The following is a 19,530-nucleotide window of genomic DNA, read 5'->3' on the forward strand; positions in this document are numbered from 1 at the left end:
TAATCTACTGAACTTCTTCACCTTATTAACATTATCACAAAAATCGTGATGAACTACCATCTCACACCCAAGAAAATGGTGGAAATTTTAAAAATCTGATATTACTTAGCATGGGAAGTGTATGAATTAATGGAAGCAGTCATATGATGCTGGAAATAAAATAAACTGTAGCAATCATAAAAGTCTGTTGATCCTGATAGACTGAATACATGCATGCCACTTCCAGATACTTAATAGAAATCAGGTATAAATGTACTAAGAAACTGCACACAGCTCATCCCAGTATTGTACATTTAATATCCCAAACTGGAAAAATCTTCCCAAGCTAATGAAAAGTGGAATGGCTAAGTAAAAGATAGTATTTTTTTAAAGACCCTTTTCTATCGAGTAAAATCTTATGTATCAATGAACATAAACAAAATACAGCTGATGGAGTAAGTTGGAATCTCTCAAACAATACTCAGCAAAGGGATGCGTGCTGTATAATTTCACACATATAACCTTCTAAAGACATTTATTTTTATTGGAAAAGCAGATCTTATGGAAAGGAGACAGAAAGGTCTTCCATCAGCTGTTTCATTCCCCAAATGGCCGTAATGGCTGGAGCTGAGCCGATTCAAAGCCAAGAACCTGGAACTTCTTCCAGATGTCCCATGAGGGTGAAGAGTCCCAAGGCTTTGGACCATGCTCTACTGCTTTGCCAAGCCATAAGTAGGGAGCTGAGTGGGACGCAGAGCAACCAGGACATGCGTTGGCACTCATATGGGGTTCGTGTGCCAGCAAGGTGAACATCGAGCCATTGATTCATCACACCTGACATATATGTATATATAAGGTTTAATAATTAGCAATTTTAGGGTTATAAGTTATAAAATTGACTGTTTTAAGGAATAAAAGGGAATATTGACTGAAAATGGAGAAAGGGAAATGATTAATATTTCTCTTGATCCAGATTATGACTCAGATTTCACTATGACATTTCATTGAGTTACTCATTCATGTTTTGTATATTTTTTTCTGTATCACATACTAAAGGAAATAAAACTTCAACTTCTCTTTTTTGAAGTGGGCATGAAATGACTTATTTTTATTTGATGCAAACGATTTTGAAACTCATGTCATTTTTGCATAAGAGGCAATGTGTTTCAACTTCTTGAAAGTGACTCAAATTTTTTGCACTAATTCCTTAAAACTCCATTTCCCCCCAAATCTTAGAAAATGCTATTTACATTTTTGCTTGAAAAGCAGAGACAGAGAAACAGATCTTCACTCCTTTGATACAATGCTCAAATGCCCATAACAACCAGAGCTAGACCGGACCAACCCAGGGATCTGAAACTTAATCTGGTACTAATACGGGATGACAGCAACACAGCTACTTAAGCCATCACCTGCTGCCTCCCAGGCTTGGAACATAGACAATTTCAAGGCAACAAAATGAAGACAAAACAAGATGTCTGATGTAAGAGAGCAGGAAATAAGGTCTGGTATTCAGTCCATGTTCTTTCCATCCCATGTTGCATCTGAGAAACAAAAGGAAGTTTCATGTTTGAAACAAGAACAACATTCTTAGATACAGGCCACAAATTCACTTCAAAGGAAGCTCCAGAACATGCAACGAACTCATTCAAAAAGATCAAAGATGTTGTACAAGTTTGGAAAATTGTGATGATGGAGACCAAGCAGACAAGATGGTGATAAAGGTCTGAGCCTGCACAGGGAGGAACGATGATCAGTTCCTTAGTGAGGAGGAATTGGTGGTTAAACTTCAGTTCTCGTTTAAATAATTATCTCCGAGATGTCTGCAATTAGTTGTATATGTTCAATTTGAGTTCATAAGCAAATCTGGTTACAATTTTATCCATATTGTGATTCATGAGTCATTCTCAAAGTACCCTGTTTTCTTTGTTTGAAGTCACAAAAACCCCTAACCATGGAGACTAGAGCAAGTCAAGGAAAATCAGAGTGTATTGGGACAGACAATTGTGATAATTCAGGTTGGATCTTCCTGCATCCTGGCTTCACGTGGATGACGGAGGGTGACATCATGGTATGAAAGAAATGACTCTGATGAGCATGAGTCAGACAAAGCTCAGACGTCTGCAGGAGTAACAAGAGAACCAAGAGGCAAATGGCAATGAAAGAAGCCCATAAATGAGAGACAGAGAATAGCACTATTGCTATGCTTATCATTTGATATCAAGAGCATTAATGGCTTGGAGAAGCGTCTGATAATTTGAAATAGGAAGACTACGAGGCAATGCCTGTTCCTTAGCAATTCCAAATAGTTTCGAAGACAAGCAACTATGAAGAGCTTGCACAGCAGTGCGTATTCAAACAACGATGACAACAATCAGCTAAGGAAAAAAGAAATCAAATCAGAAATAGAAATTATAATGTTTTATTTTAAAAGGTTGTACTGAATCATCCATGACATCAAAATGTTTGTTTACGACTGAAAATAAATAAGTATATAAATGTCATTAAATCAAGTGTCTATCAAGAGAGGATAATGAATATAATTTGTTTTATTTGAGAGATTCCTTTATTTATCCAAGACAAAGTGACAGAGGGTAGAGGAAGAGAGAGAGCCTACACAAAGCTCATCACCCTGCTAGTACACTCACTGCAGCTGAGGCCACACTGAAGCCAGGAGTCAGGAACTCCATCAAGGTCTCTCACCCGGGTAACAACTTGGGGCATCACTTGGTGCCACCCAGGGTGTCCGTTAGTAGCAAGTTGGGACTTGAACTGGGCACTTAGATATGGGATGAGGGCGACTTAAGTGGTGGCTGAACCTGCTGAATGACAACACCTGCCCATGAAGGCAACTCATTGCATAACTGACTATCAACATACGCGTCTAGTTATTAAATAAGATTATGCATACTCAAGAGGTTCTCAAAGCATCATCAAGAGTACAAATATTGAAATAAAAAAAGAAGCTCTGTGGATTCAGGGGGGGCACAAAGCAAATATCATTTTATTCCATAGTCTACTAACTTTTGAGATATGCTTGTCGAATATACTGACAAAAGTTTAAATTATACCTTGGAGTTGCAGAAACACTATGTAGGTTGACAATGATAGATAGATAGATAGATAGATAGATAGATAGATAGATAGATAAAAATTAGATAGATAGATAAATACATAAATATATATAAACTTAAAGTTTCAATAACCCTGAATGTAAGCTTTTATGATGTTTTATTTTGCCCCTAATTTGGACATTAATTGCTTTGTACAGAAGGTGTTGTCTCCTCTTGCTTTTGCAAGTAAGTATAAATTTGACAGTTCCACTTGCTAAAGCTTCCTGTTTTATTTACTTTGATTCATGATGTTCTGTTCCTCATTTGTACTTATTTCTCTCTTTCATATGCTTATTTTATGTTTTCAAACCTTTTCCTTATGTTTTAAATGAACATATTTTGAATCACATTTTTTTTTCCAAATTTTGAGTCTCCTGGTACAGGACCTTTTGTCACATTGCATGGCAGTGGTGCACTGGTAAGTGTTAAACAGCTAACTGTCAAAAAAAATCCTGATTTGTATACTATGCTGATTTTCATGGTATTAATCCTTCCATCATAGTTTCTTTGAAGCTCCTATTGTGATGTTCTGAAGTCAGGTTCAAAGGGATATACAAAATCCAGTTTCACAAGCCATAAACACCCAGCTCCATTATATCATCAATAGATTGCAATTTCATTTATTAATCAATGGAGAAAGTGGTTTCTAGTGATATTAAGTTCTCCAACTCTGATTCCAGCTTCCTGATAGAGTTCCGTAGGAGGCAATGTTCATTAGTCAAGTGGCTGGGTTCCTGCCACCCATGTGAGAGACCTGGGTTCAATGTTCAGCTCCAGACTTCCACAAAATACAGTCCTATGATACATTTCCAAAGCATGGCACTTTTATTTTACTGTATTACTGCTTTAGGAAGCACAATCAATGCCCAGTGAAAAGCTATTTAAGGGGTGAACAAACAAGAATTGTAACATGTTCGCTCTTTGGTGGAAGAAGAAATCCATAACCTATTAATTACCCAGAGTCCCAGCCCACATTCCTTGTATAATTTCCTGAAAAATGAATGTAGTGAAAAACCTCACAGAAGATGTGTGTCAGCAGTTTCACATGATCTGGATAACTTCCACATCATGATGCATTTACTGAAAACAAATTTTTCAGCATCCACAATCATTTTGGAGACTCATTTCTCTTAAGATTTGCTGACTATAAGAAATGCAACATGCTAGGCCCTATCTACACCTGAATGCATCTCCAAACAACACTTTGTGAGAACGTTTTTTTTGCTCTCGTTAGATTGTCCACACATTCCCTTTTAGTATGGCAAGGCTGAAAAGAAGACCCTGGAAAAGCACCAATCTTCAGTTGTCCCTTCCTCTCTTCATGAATTGCAATTACTTAGCAGCTTGTAAGCTTTCCCAGATTCACACCCATTTCCCAAAGGACCCAGCCTCAGCATACATAATCTAGAGAATGAAAAAGATGACAAAACAACCTTTCTAAGTCCAAGTCCAAGGCAAACAAACCCCTGATGAGCAACTGGGAGAGCAAAATCTAGAGAGTTCACCTCAGGGGTGCATGTCAACACTTACTACAGTCAGTTCACGAGAGTTTTTCCACAGCTTTGGAGCAAGAAGTCATCTTAAAAAGATTATCCACAAACACAGTCACCAAGTTTGGCCACTGTTTGTGAAATCCAAGTCAAATGAAAGCAGGGAGCCATCTCAACAGGAGACAGCAGCAGCTATTAAAAAGCAAAGTGGGAGAGAGAGGAAAAGAGAGAGACAAAGAGGTATAGAGAGACAGGGAGAGACACATTTAGATGGAGAAAAGAAAGGAAAAAGAAATCAAAAGCCAAACGAAAGACAGTGAGGAAAAGTTTGCTGCACATTCCAAGTGTTGAATTTTCAGTACTTGAGGCTGTATGGTCTAGGAAAACTTGTTTGGCTATAGTGTCTTGACCAACATGTTTTTCTCCAACAAGCTTACTATTGCTATTTACTGTGTTTATTATTATTTTAGTGGTACACATGTATGGCCTACCAAATCATGAGTATATCAAGTTGACTAACATTTCCAGATCTGAAGGCCTTATTTTTTTTTTTAAGTTTCAGACTTTATGTTTCTCAATGGGGTACACAGTGACATTTCAATAAATGTATACAATGTATACAGATCCAATGAGAGGAATTGCTGTTATGCTATGCATTCTGTTTTGACAGGTGGTCTTTAATGGCCATGTTCTCAACTGACTGTCCAAAGATGTCTGTCCTCTCCTTGGTTTACTTGAAGGTTTTCAATGTTTTCATTTGGATTCTGCAGGAATGGCAAGGGCTTAAAGCTTTTCTCACCTCTTGGGAGAAATCCTTTTCAGAGGAGGCAACCTAGGGTGCCACTAATTGGCTTTGCATAACAGTAGGCAAATTTGGTGCTAAAGCAACTGTGAAACTGTTTGCCAACTGGCTCAAATACAGATTACCAAAAATCAGATTTCCTTGGGTACCGCACCAGGTCTTATTACTGGTTCCACAGATGATATGACCGATCACAGAAGAAGCAGCTCAGCTGCCTTCTCAAGCAACTTCATGATTCTGCTCATTCATTTGAATGACTTTCAAGCCCCAAGTTGGTATGTCTAAGTGCTTCAGTGAAGTTCAAAAATATTCATCAGACACTGATTGAACTGATAAGTTTTTAATTTTGCCAAGAAAAATTTAAAAAATGGACTTCTGGTACATCTTCAAAATCAGTTGCCTCTAGGAATTTCCTGTACCATGCTTAAATTAGTTTTAATCCAGGAATATATTGTTTTGACTGTTCTTGTACATATTTCTAAAAGAATATTTAAGGGATGTTTTGCTAAATAGATAACATTCATGATAAAACAAAAAGTATCTTGAAAAGCAGAAAATGCTGGCTTGCAGTGCCATGCTCCAATAACTTATTTAAAAAAATTTTTTTAAGAATCAAGGTTTCCGGTATCCTTGATGTGTCTACACCGAGGCACAGGGCCAGTGGTTCCTGCTGATTTTACAATTCCTTTGGGTTGTGTAATGCATATTATTTTACTGATAATAAGCCATAAGCAGCAGCATTCTGCTGTATTGACAAGGCTTGGCCAAGAACAACATGGAAACGAAATAGCATTCAAAAAACCGGCAAAATGTTTATGAATTCTAATCCTCTACACATGGATAAATACATCTGACAAAGTGCAGAGTCCCCCCAAAAGGCACTTCTTGACCTTTCTAATTGGAGTTCAATTGCATGTTCAGTGTTGAGAAGCCAAAGTTGGTGCTGCCAGTGTTTCTCGCACAAGTTGTACAGCATTTTGTTATTTGCAAAGTGAAATCCCAGATAATGAGTTATAATTGCTCTATTAATCACATGAAAAGAGTGTTGGGGGGAAATTGGGTTTTGAAATTTCAATAATTGGTATCTGAAAGACATCCCTTTTGATTTTCTTACCTAGAGCTCACCACACAAAATTACTGTGAAAAGTGCACATGGGCACTTTTTAAAAAAATGGTGGAGGTACATGCAATTTGCCTTATATGTTATTTTTTCAAAAGGAATGAAATTTAAAACTTCAATGTGGACATAATGACCTTTGACCTAGAAAAAATTACAGAAAGCCAGGCCCTGGATTATAAATTATATTGTCAATGAAAGTGAGAAGAACTCTTTGTTTCTTGAGTTGTTTCCAGTATTACCTTTTCATTTCCTTTTTCCAAATGAGTTATAATGTACAGCACGCCAGTGTTTTTCTTACATTTTTCACTTTGAAAATCATTCTTTCCCTTAGTTTTGTTTTGCTATGTACTTTAATACCTGATATTACAGAAGTTACTTTACTATGAGTAGCATGCCAACTTCATCTATTACATCTTTGAATTATCTTGCCAAAAAATATTTGCATTTGAGATCCTAAGAAACCTTGCTGGGGAAAAAACAGAAAGACACAGATTGTTCAGGTTTCCTTTCCTTTAATGCGTGGTAAATAAAATTTAGATTGTGCTTATGCTGTTGAAGATAGCCATGGAAATGGCACAAGTGCTATTTAAGTTGTTAAGCCAAAAAATAATTATAAAGGATTCAGTTAACATCAGTTTATTAAAAATGTATTAAAAATAGTCATTTCAATGTTTTTTCGCAAACTCTACTCTCACGTGGGAAGATTTAAGTTCAATCAAGGATTATTCAGGTGTTTTAACCAGTGATTAAAAGTCCTACAACTATATCAGTTTCTGGGTTCAAAACCCGTCTGCAGCCTCTGGCTCCAACTTCAAGCTATTTTGCACTTCGGGAGTCAGCTGGGGTCCTGTTGCCCACGTAGGAGATCTGGATGGAATTCCAGGCTCTTAGCACTTTCCTAATAGCAGTACATGTCACTGAGCATTTGGATCAACGTATGGAAGATCACTGGTGAATTAAAGCAATGATAATAATTAAACTTTTCACGAAAAACTCTGTTTTGTCTGATGCCAGGATGGTCATTCTGCTTTTTTTGTTTTCTGTTAGATATGGAACACATTTTTACAACCTTGACTTTCTGTGTGTTTCTTTTTTGGTAAGGTGTGTATTTTGAAAGCAATAAATAGGTGGATCCTGTTTCTTAATTGATGTTGCCAGTTTATGTCTTGTGGTTGCAGAGTTTAGGGCATTCACTTCTGAAGCTATTAATGACAAGAGACGATTGGGCCCTGTCATGTTCCCATTGTCTGCCTTAGATTTCCTGAGCATTGTTAGTACGAGACACTGCCTTCACATTCTTTCATAGTGATGACCATCATTCTCTGTTTCTGTGTGTAGCTCATTCTTGAGCACTATTGGTAGTATTGAACTTTCATTTCCTTTTCCATCTCAGGGCTGAGCTTTCTAAAAACATAGAGAAAAAGTAGAGTTCTCAAACTTTACATCAAGTGGCATCGGGTTAGTGTCTGTATTTTCTCTATGGTCATAGTGTATTTTATTTACAGGGAAGGCACGTGTGCTAAAATGATCACAGATTTCCCAGTCCAAGGGGCATCTAGGGGAAGGAGGATGCAAAATACACCCATCTGCCTTTTTAGTAACTTTCAGATAAATGACGAAGCCATGGACCCTTGTACAAATCGATATCTGAACCACAACTATGTCTTGTCTCAAAGAAAACGACAGTGAGGCACAGGACTCCCTCCTCATCAGAAAAGCTCTGCGGGGAGAGCTGGTCCCCAATTTAGATGACAAGAGCAGAAACACAGAATTTCACCTGTACAGTGCACAAATCAGCCATTTTCTACAGAGTCAAAAAAATCACTGGCTTTTGCAATCAGCTAACATTCCTCTCCACACAGGTCAATCAGAATCTACTCCGACTTTCTGCACATCTGGAGTGGACCTTTTTAGTGCAAATATGAAAACCATTCTGCCTTTGCAAAAAGGTTTCTATGCTTCAAATCAAGTAAGATAGAGCAGGCGTTTATTGAAGTGCCGAAGACGCCTTTGGGCGATGCTCACATCTCAGACATCAGTACTTGGGTAAAAGCTCTGGCTTGACTTTGATGCTAATGTCCTGCAAATGGTCGTCCTAGGGATGGCTCAGTACCTGGCCTACTGTCACCTACATGGAGCACCCAGATTGAGTACTGGGTTCTTGGCACTGACCTGGTGGAACTCTGGTTGTTCAGGAATAAACCAGCAGATGAAAGATCACCTTCTCTATATCAATTCACTCTCTCTTGCTCTCTCTCCCCTTTCAAACTAATAAAAGCAAATAAATAATATTTATAAAATCAAAAGTACAATTTGAAAGCATAGGTGACTGAAAATATCTGGAGGCAAACAGTGCAGTTCCACAGTTAATGAAAAAGAATAGAAATAACATTTGTTTTTTCACTCCTATGTTGTCACACACCACACACACACACACACACACACACACACAGCATGTAGCTTGACCTTACTGGCTCGCAAAAATGTCAGAAAGACTCTAAAATCTCAGAAAATCATAGTGACCTTGAATCATGCATGATCCGAAACAGCAGTCTATGGTTGATACAAACTATAAGTTAATTGCACCCTTTGGGTTATTGTGTTGTCTAAAATTACACAGCGGAGCACAGGATTTAAGCGGTCCTCAAATTTTCTCTTATAAGCTTTTCCTTGAAATTAAAAACTTTCCAACTTTTTTCAATAAATATGACAAAACAAACATGTTGAAGTACTTTTGGTCTGCAAAATAATGATAACAGTGAGAGTTCTACAGATTTGTTCAATGTAAAGAATACTATAGGCAATAATACCTGTTGCTGTTAAAGTAGAAGTGAAAAGTAAATTTTTAAAAATACTTGATACATACTTATTTTGTAAGCAAAGTGATATTTTAGGAATATATATATATATATATATATATATATATATGTTATGTATATAATAGTCATTTAATACCATGTATTAAGCCCAAAATCAGTGAGTTGATAATGTTAATGAATACATACAGTTTTGAAAATACTCGCTGAATAACAATTAATTTTCCCCCAGATTTGCAATGACCTGGAATTTGATCTCAAGAGTGGTTTAACCTCTAGTCTGCAAAGTGGTCAGAAAAAATATGCTAAAATTTAGCTATGTGATACAATAGTAAAAGAATGGCCACTGGCCATTTTGATTCTAGATCTGTTGCATTGGGGCTCGTGTCTTTGCAGGATGTCTCAGTCTTTTGGGGACTCACTTTCACTACTTGTAAAATGTACGTGATATCTGATGCTTAACATTGAGAGCCTTTAAACAGTGGAAAACTCTACTTACAAAAACTATCAAACAGTTGTGCATCTCTCCCCTCCCAACCCAAACTAAGTCATCCTATAGGTAATTTCAAGAGATAATTATTTTCGGTTTTATTTCTCATGAAAGGTTTCGGTATTCATTAGCTGGGTCTGCAGACGAAGCATTCTTCTCTTCCAGGTTGCCTTTACTCACTTTTGAGTTCTGTGAATGACCTGAAGAAGGCAATGCCATGTGGATTCTAGTCCAGGGGCCACATTCTAGCAGATCATGTGAATGAACCTGTAAACTTCCTGTCTGTGTGCCTTCTTAGGGAGCAACTGAGAACTTGCTGAGGCCATGGCATTAAAAAAACAGATGGTGATAATATGCATGCAAGCTTCCTTGTCCCTTTACCCCTGGTCTTTTGTGTTTTTGCTTTTTTTTACCTCGTTTCCTAGAAGGGCGTTGACACAGGCTTCTGATGCATCACAGATTGCCGTGAGGTCATGTCCTCCTTCCAGAGCCAACACTATGCGTCCGTCAGCCAGTGTCATCAACTGTTTCGTCAAATGGCCAAAGCCTATCATAACACAAACAAAAGATTTCAGGTTATTAAATCAAAGGTATTGTGAGAGTACAATATTGACTGAGCATTTCTTCTGTACAAGTGGTTTCTCTGAACTGCTACATGCTATAACTCATTTAATGCTCATGGTAATTTTAATGAGTGAGTTCTGTTACTATCTTGTACTTGACAAATGACAGTCAAAACTCAAGAGCCCACAGCTTAGAAATATCATGACTTCATTAGACTGCTTTGAAGCCTGTCTCTGTTCTTCTCTCAAAGAGTCACAGTATCTTGTTAGCTCAGGAAAGAAATCCTTGGAACATAGTTGGCATAACTAAATGGAAGCCTATAAAACTGTCCAACAAGAAAGAGTTCCAAATTCAGCAGAGTTGGTTCCATTTTGGATCAATGAAATATTATTATCTTAATCCTTGGAACACATTCGGATATTCACCCAGGAGCAACAATGGTCCAGATGTCCGATTCTAATCCACCATTCAAGATGAGTCATGATCAGGATGAATCAAGTTCCCCGTATTTTGAAGCACAGTAAAATGTTGATTTTAACCACTTAGCTATTATTTGAGTGGAAACAAAAGCAATCACTTTACAATTATCCCATGGTCTTAAGTAATTGGGAAAAGTACTTCCTAAAATGAATTTTAACATTATGCTAAAAACTGCTTTCAAGAAGTTCTTATCTTTCACTTCCTAAGTGCCTTGTAATGATGCCAATAAGCATCTTTTACACAGACAACCTAGGAATGATGCTGACAACACTGAACTCTATCTTATTTACCAGATGACTATAAAAAGAAGTATGAGCATTCAGAAAATATGTGATCAATATTTTGAACTTCAACGCTTAGATATGTTCTTTGTCTAAGTTAGAATCAGAAACACAGCAGTTAGTTTCAGTTTAATTTTTTTTAAATGCTCATAAGCAGGTACCCATCTCTGCTTATTACACTTAAATATTTTGGACAGCATTTTCTGTAAGCTTAGCCAGGACTACAGTGACAATTTTTAAAGACATAAAATTAAATCAAGTTCAGTACACTACAAGTTTCATAGAAATCGAGAATTCAATAATCTAAAGTTACTACTGAGCAAATCCAATCACATGGATTACACAAAGAAGAGAGAAAGAGAAAGCCCCAAATCTGATTTAAATTCACTCCTTCCTCTGGGAATGAAAAGAACAGTCTCATAAAATACCAAATTTAGATGGGATAGTAAAAAGTGGAAAGAAAGAGCAGAATGAAGCTTATCTTTGATCTCCATCCAAATTCCTTTTTCTTTTACCTACAGGGTTTATTTCCATTCACATGTTTCCCATGTGATCTCTGGAGTCAGGGACCAAGGACGCTGAATTCAATCTGTGTGTAGTCATTGCATGCACGAAACATTCACGGGACGCAAAAAAAAAAAAAATGAAATTATACAGGGCATATGCCCTCTTTTCCATTCCAAATAAGGAATTTAGGAACAATTATTAGTTTTATTACACCATGTTCTGTTGTCCCCATTGCTATTGTACATATCAGAAATATTTGTAAAGTCAGCCAAGAGTAGCTCCCAATGTCAGTACTCCAATTTTCAGGATGATGGTTCAAGTTCTGAGGGCCCTGCCATCCGCTCAGGAGACCCTGATGAAATTCCTTGCTCCAGCTTTCAGTCTAGCCCACCCTGGGGTGTTGTAGCCATTTGGGGAGTAAACCAATGGATAGAAGGTCTATCTCTGTCTTTTTCTAAAATCCTGCCTTTCAATTAAACAAGCAAATCTTCGAAAATACTTTTGTTCATAAAGATCTAGTGCCTTCATTTTTTTCCCCCTGGATATTTCTAGAAGTAGGCATGAATAAAATCCAGTCATTACCAGGTTTTCTCCCACTGAGAAAGAATCCTACCCGCAGACTGGTTGTTTTTAAAAAGAGTCTGCTCAGCATTAAGTCGTAAGCATGAGAAGGAAGCTACTTTATCACAAGTCATTTCTCTCTATAACTAAACACAGCTGAACTGGTGTCTACAAACACCAAGATACTGTTGAGAGAAGGGTTTGGCAACATATTTTTAGCTTGCGATCTGCTGGTTTCATTAATTTATTAGAAACAAATTCAATTTTGGTGCTTCTGAAAAGAAGTATGAAATAAGCTGTGAGTATGGGAGCAATTTCAGGTTATGAATTTTAAGTTGATTTCCTGATGCTCTGCGGGGTTTGCTTCTGCCTAAAAAGTTATGATTATGTCAGCATTTTTACTATTTCAGAAAAGTTATCCGAGACCCAAACGCTATGCTGAAACTCTAAGGTTAAATTTTAGTTATGTGTTGAGCAACTACCTCTTCAGACACTAAACTCATCCTTTTCCATGGAGTTTGGGATGCTTCTGTCTAATATTTCTGAGTTCCCAGAGAACTAACTGAACTAATAGAGTCAAAGAGAAAACATGCCCTAATCAGCTTCATTTTAATTTTCCTTAAAAAGCATTAGAAATCAAAATTTACACATTTGTCACAGAAAGTTGGAAAATGTATGCTAGAGAAAACTGAATAAAAGTAAATATAATATATAAGGGTTATTTTTAATGTTTGTAGAAAATTGGAACTGGAAGAAATGCTTATTTTGGTACACGCATAGATATTTTTCACAATATATGTTTTTCATGAACCCTTTTGAAAGCACTTGAATAACATGTATATTTATTGTTCAATCAGCAGATAATCATATAATTATTTATAATGATTAATTCAAAATTCTATCAATTAGAAGCAGCCAATTCCTCCTTTTGTGTAGGGCATACATGAGATTATATGTGTCTTCCAAATGAAAAATATCCATGTAAATTTTTACCTTACATTTAAAAATGCCAATTTCATGGGAACATTTTTCACATCCACTATCATTATAAACACATTAATGCATCAAGCAACACTTTGTTTTTAGAACTCTAAATGCTTTTAGGTTTTCGGTTTTACATGTAAGATTGCAAACAATATCCCTGTGTGTGTGATCAAAACGATGCTAGTATTTACCTGAGTCTTGTGTTACTATATATTATTTAAGAGTGAAAAGTTCTTTTCGGTGTTCAATTCTCTTTTCATTTGTAAGCCAAGTACGACTAGAACATCAATAGAAAGCATGTAAAAAAGAAGTAGGGACAAAGTACAGTCGGCGTGTTCTACATTTCACTCATAAACTACATGAGTTTAGCTGTATCTTTGAAGCGTAGGTCTACAGAAGGACAAGGTGTTTCTCGTAAACTTGTCACAGTATTGATAGTTTCCGTGGAAACCAGACAGAAGGCGCTCTGCTGTAGTTGGAAAAGGGAGCTTTCTTCACCCTACAACATAGTGCCCACTTCTGTGCTGCTGTCCTGGAACAGACTGGCTCAGACTCCAGAGCCAGTGCCAGCTGTCAGAGGAAGGTGGCTGGGTGTTGATGGGTGGTGACTGTTATGGATTTCCCGGCTCTACTGATGTCACACCTCCATTCCCTGCAGGCCTTCCCCTATTGTTCGTGCATCTTTTAAAGAAAGCCTTAAAAAATAGAAAATAATATTGTAAATTCACCACCCCTTGCTGCTGTTTGCTGAAGATCAGCAGCAGTGACATCTCACGAAGTATCTACTACCTTATGATGATTTGTACTGCTTTTCTAATCCTTTCTTCTGTGATTAGAAAGTCTCAATATCAATGCTCTTACTTATTGACAGGTTAGTTTCATTTAGGCCTCAATGGTTCATGAGGACTCCATTGCATATTCAATAGAGTCGAGATCAAAGCAGTCATGCCTCGTCTTCCTTTTTAATGTGAAATTTAATTGCGCACGTCCACAATCACTACATCCAGAAGGGATTACTGAAGAATGCAGGTACAGTGAGGTCTAATGACAAAAACCGTAGTCTTTCCTCCCGAAACCCCTTGTCGTTAAGTTACCATGTTATTATTGCTTAGAAAAAAGGCAGTCAAAATTAAGCAGGGGGAGCCGTTGAGGTAGCAGCATGTGGCGTTCTCCTGGATCCTGAGCCTCTCCAGCCGGGACTTCAAAGCTGAACCTGATTGTTGCAGATGGGCGAAATGCTTTCCACAAAAATACCTTTGTAAGACTCGGAGAGCTGTAATTCATATGGTAGGCACTTGTGATTCGTTCCTGATGATGGTGGGATCACTACACTCACAAAACCATTGTCGCTACCATAAAATCCTTTCATCTGTGGCCAAAAGGTTTATTTCATGCAAATGAAAAATTTTCATTAAAGTATCACCTTAATAATGGGCAAAGATCTAGATTTTCTGGTCATGTTTAGAATGTAAATTTATGAACATATTCTGAAGATCCATTCCATGTTAACTTCTTTACTTATTTGATGTCCCAGGATGCTTTCCAAGTTCATTGAAACCGGAAATCAATTTTGGAAGAAATATGGAGATTATTATAATTAAATCTTTCAGTTGGCGTGCTCCAAGCAGGCCCCATAAATACTGCATATGTTTTAAAGACGTTACTTTCAACTGCAATAAAATCCCTTTTTCAGTCAGTAATGCTTCAGGAGGTGGCTTTATATTCTCAGCACCTTTGGAAAGCAAATAAATATCCTAAACAAAGTCTGAGACAATGGACACGTTTGGTGCCTTTAATCCAGTAAAAGAGAGCTTATCCTCAGGAATTCCAGAGACGAAAAATGGCAAGAAAAGCTGACTGCTATTAGGACCATCCATTAGCCTACCAATCTGTAATGCAACCACTAATCATTACTAACTTCATAGGTACTATGTGCCGAAGTGTCTATGTAAATATGTTACTTCAGATAGATACGTGGTAAGTTAATTCTATTTGAACCTTGGTTTTCAAACCTATCAATATAAACAATATTTACTCTGCCTCACGCATTTAAAACTAGTATCTCATATATTGGACGTAGCCTAGCACAGAGCAGGTGCTGGGCATTTGTATTTTTAATAAAGTCTTCACTCCTGGAACTTTACATCTAGAACTGAGTTTCAAGAGTGACTTTATAAATCAATTAAGGATTTTAAAGGATGAGGAATCTTGGATCAAGAAAGTTGAGTTACAGAGGCAAATACACAACGAGACTAAAGCTAGAAGCAAAATCATTCTGAGTACATTTCCCACAGTTAACTACTGCCAACCCAGATACCAACACTGGCCATATTTTCAGGATCTCCAGTTCAAAAAGAATTACTTTACAAAAGAGTTCCTAGACATTAAATGATTTTTTCCAAATCATTGCTTTAATGTGCTAAGTGTAAACAAGCCATCAGCCTATGAATTAAATTTCCCTTAAAATACACAAGTATAAAACCAGTGAGGAAAAAGAAAAATCCCTAGAAAATGCTTTAGACTCCCAGGGCTATCCCTTCCCACCCCTCCACAAAAATCATTTTATGCCAAACCCCAACTGCAACTTGGTTTTTGAATCATTGGTTTTGACTTCTGTTTTCAATAATGTGTCGGACACATGGGATCTATTCTCTCATGGATGATCCTGCATAATTGGGCACGGATGATGGAATGAGCAGGTTGGGCTCAGGCTAAGCAATGAGGGTCTCATTGCAGTGGTTTCTCCTACTCAGATTCATCCAACATTTACTGAGTACATACTCCAATAGTAGCTAGGAAACTACATGGATGAATGATTTACTCATGATTCTGACTTCCAGGGAGCTAAAATGAAAGGGGCTTGTATTTGGATAAGTGTGATTTAACAAAGAGAAAGTTGTTATATGTGAAGTGGTATAAGCTTAGCAGGTGGAGGACTTCCATCTGATTAGAGGAGACCCTGAAGAGAATCAAAGACATACGTTTAAATACTTGCAGGGTTATCCATTTGCAGACTGTGGCCTTGGCTTTCCATTTCTGACACCAGAAGAATACTGCTAGTTAGTTCAAATGAAATTAGATATCTCCACTGCATTCACCCATCAGCCCTATCCTTAATTTCAAAGCACAAGTCAGTAAGTATCATTGTTTTCATTTACTTAGTTTTTCTATTAGCAAACCACTCTAGGATTGTTTGATTATGTCAGTATAAGATCACAGAATTTGAATTTCTAAAATGAACAAAATATAGAATAAAAAAGATTGGTGAATAGGAAGCTATGTTTATAGACAGCTTAGTTCTACTTTTTAGTAGAACTACTAAAAAGTTCTACTTAGTTCTACTTTCATTTCACGGGGAAAAATTGCAAGACTTATTACTTTCAAATATAGGACTGGGTAGAGTAAATGCTTACACATGTTCATTGAAATAATTAGCAAATTTAAAGTTAGCTTTTTAAATTCAAGTTCACTTGATTCCATTTCAATTATATATTGTGGGAAGCAGTACTCTCAGAAGGACTCCCAGTGACCCAGGGTGTATTGCAACTGTCTACCTTGTGTGTTTTTTCAAGTTATTAATTTTATTTGTTTGAAAGGCAGAATGACAGAGAGTGTTCCCACCTGCTGGTCCCTCCCCAAATGGTCAAAACAGTCAGGAGTGGACCAGGCTAAAGCTAGGAGCTGGAAGTTCAACCTGGGTTTTCCAGGTGGGTGGCAGGTACTGAAGGACCTCAGCCACCACCTGTCACATCCAGGGTGCACAACAAAAGGAAAAGGTGACCAGAAGTGGAGCCAGAATGTGGAGTTGGGCAATTGCAAATGGGATGTAAGTATCTTAGCTATAGAATCAACCAACTGTCCCCTCATCACCTCTATTTTGAGCTGTGGCCAAAATATTTTGATATGATTTTCAATGAGTAAATCACAAGGGGAATTGGGGCATTGATGAATTTGGAGAGGGGAAACTCCTGGCTTTGGATAAGCTCAGATCCGGCATTTTCGGCCATTTGAAGAGTGAACAGTCTGTCCTTCTCTCTGTAAGTCTGCCTTTCCAATATAAATAAATTAATCTTTAAAAATAAATAGATAAAGATAAAGCTTATTCTAGTCAGTTAGAAAAGAAGAAGCAATAGAAGTTTCAAGCTTTAGCTTGAGGCTTCTGATGCTACCATATTGGTTTGAAAACAAAAAAAGACTTGTCTGAGAACCTCATTTTGACAAACACAGGATCTGAATTTCCTTCAACAACCTGAGCGGGCTGGAAGAGAATATGTCCCCAAAGCCATCAGACGAAACATCCAGCCTGAAGTTGAGAGCGCAAATAGACTTGTGATCCAGAGAACCACCAGTTGATAAGATAATGAAATTGTAAGCTTCTAAATCTAACAAGGTACTTCAAAATGTTATCAGAAAATATACATTATATTCTAATCCTGATTATATACAAGCTTTTCAAAAGTACCTTGTATTATGGCCCTAAGAAACATTAGTAGCTTTGTTCCATTTCATGCAACAAATTAAGATCATGAGGGATCTTGACGCTGTGGTTAAGCTACCACTTGGGATCCCTACATCCTATATCAAAGTACCTGAATTTAAGACAGCTCCAGTCATGACTCCAGCACCCTGAGAAAGTAGCCCGGGAGGCAGCAGGTGAGGGCTTAGGCAGTTGGGACCCTGTCACCTTGCCCCCATGTGAAAGACTCGGATGATTTCCCAGCTCTCAGCTTCAGCCTTGCAGACGCTTGGACAGTGAACCAACAGAATGGGGAAATCTCTCTCTCCCCAAAATAAATAAATAAATAAATAAATAAAATATTTGACAGGCACATTGGCAAAGCCAGAGCATCTGTTAGATCTGGGGAAGAAATCAAGATTATGATGAGTTTCTAGTTGTGATAAAAGACTAGGAATATAGTCAGTGCTTTCAGTTTCTCCATGACCCTGGAGGGAAAATCCGTGGGTCATGAGGTTCAAGGGCTGATGTAGACAGAACAACTCTCCTCAAGTGCAAGACTCACGGAGCTGTGAACTCTGCCAGAGAATCAGTGCTCTGTTAAAAGGACAGCACTTGCCAACTGCTTATGCCTTATTCTTCCTCTAAATTCAGTGGAAGCTGCATTCTGGATGTCCTACGCAATACAGGTATTTTCTGATGTACTCCTATCACCCCCATTTGTACCCTACAGTTTTTCATATGTCCATTCACTCTAGTAGGCTGTAGCATGTTACAGAATAGGGACTTCATCTTACCTGACTTTCTATGCCAAGTAACACACAGGGCTAGTGTTCTCAAGATACATGAGTTGAATTACTGATGTATGAACTGTTGAGAAGGGGAATGTAGATCATGTGTACCTGGCTGACTGTGTGAAAAGAGTTTAGTTTTATGCATGGCGCTTACTATACAGTAAGTTCTGTTCTAAGCATTGTACAACTTACTTAATTCTCAAATGATAGGAACAAGGTTTTACTACAATTCTCTCCCTAAAGATGAAACAACGATCACGAAGAAGTAAAGTACATTTTCCAAAGTAAATCAGCAAAGCTGGCATTTTAAATCTCCCCTTCTGAAGCCAATGTTCTTAACCACAAGACTCACCTTTTTTTTATTGAGGGCCCATAGTTGTAAAAAACAATTTGAGGAGAAAATCATGCCTAAAAGGCTATGCTGTTATACTGTTCATTTTTCTTTCTTTAAGAAAACAAAAAGGGTCAGTGGCCAACTGAAAGATAAAATTCTTTTCCAAGACTCCATGTCAGGCTGGAGCAGGAGAAGAATGTCTGGGGAAAAGGTTCAACTCCAGATAAAAGCAGAGAAAAGTTACGTCCTTTTAGTCACAGATTCTTCCCTTTGCAGCTGTGCAAAAATTATGGGGAATTCTGCTGGGCTCGGTATAAGCAAGAGAAACATCTTGAAATGGGCCCAAAAAACATTACAGCAACAAGTTCATACATCTAAAAAACATTTATTGAGAAAGTCCTAAGGTGACCAAAGAATAATATTACCCAATGAAGATGTAGTTGAGAGCAAAGCAAAGGTGTCTTCTACCTTTATGTCATTTCTAGAGGAATGTCAGTGAGTGTTATTGTAACCAGGCACCATGTAAAGTGTTTGGCATGCATTATCACCTACAATCTTAGCCAACTACCCAACTGGGAAAAGGAGTATTAAGGAAATGAACTTGCCCAAGCAATAAAGTCAGTTTATGGCACAGCTACAGACAAGTTGATTTCAAATGAAACCTCAACAGCAGTTTTACTGACATGGTGTTAGTGTGAACATCTCTGTGTCAATTTCATCTGAATTATAATACTCAATTGTTAATGACTAAAACTCAGT

General features: G+C 37.5%; 1 protein-coding gene across 8 annotated transcripts in view; it reads right to left on the reverse strand.

The window, feature by feature from the left end:
• HDAC9 (histone deacetylase 9) overlaps positions 1-19,530 on the reverse strand; it is an 834,677-nt gene that overhangs the window by 37,108 nt on the left and 778,039 nt on the right. For all 8 annotated transcript variants that reach the window (XM_058677966.1, XM_058677969.1, XM_058677964.1 and 5 more), the window contains one exon: positions 10,224-10,357. In XM_058677966.1, coding sequence (XP_058533949.1) covers positions 10,224-10,357 — 134 coding nt within the window. The remainder of the gene's footprint in view (positions 1-10,223; positions 10,358-19,530) is intronic.

This window comes from Ochotona princeps, chromosome 20, assembly GCF_030435755.1.
Source record: "Ochotona princeps isolate mOchPri1 chromosome 20, mOchPri1.hap1, whole genome shotgun sequence".
Classification (NCBI taxonomy): Eukaryota; Metazoa; Chordata; class Mammalia; order Lagomorpha; family Ochotonidae; genus Ochotona; species Ochotona princeps.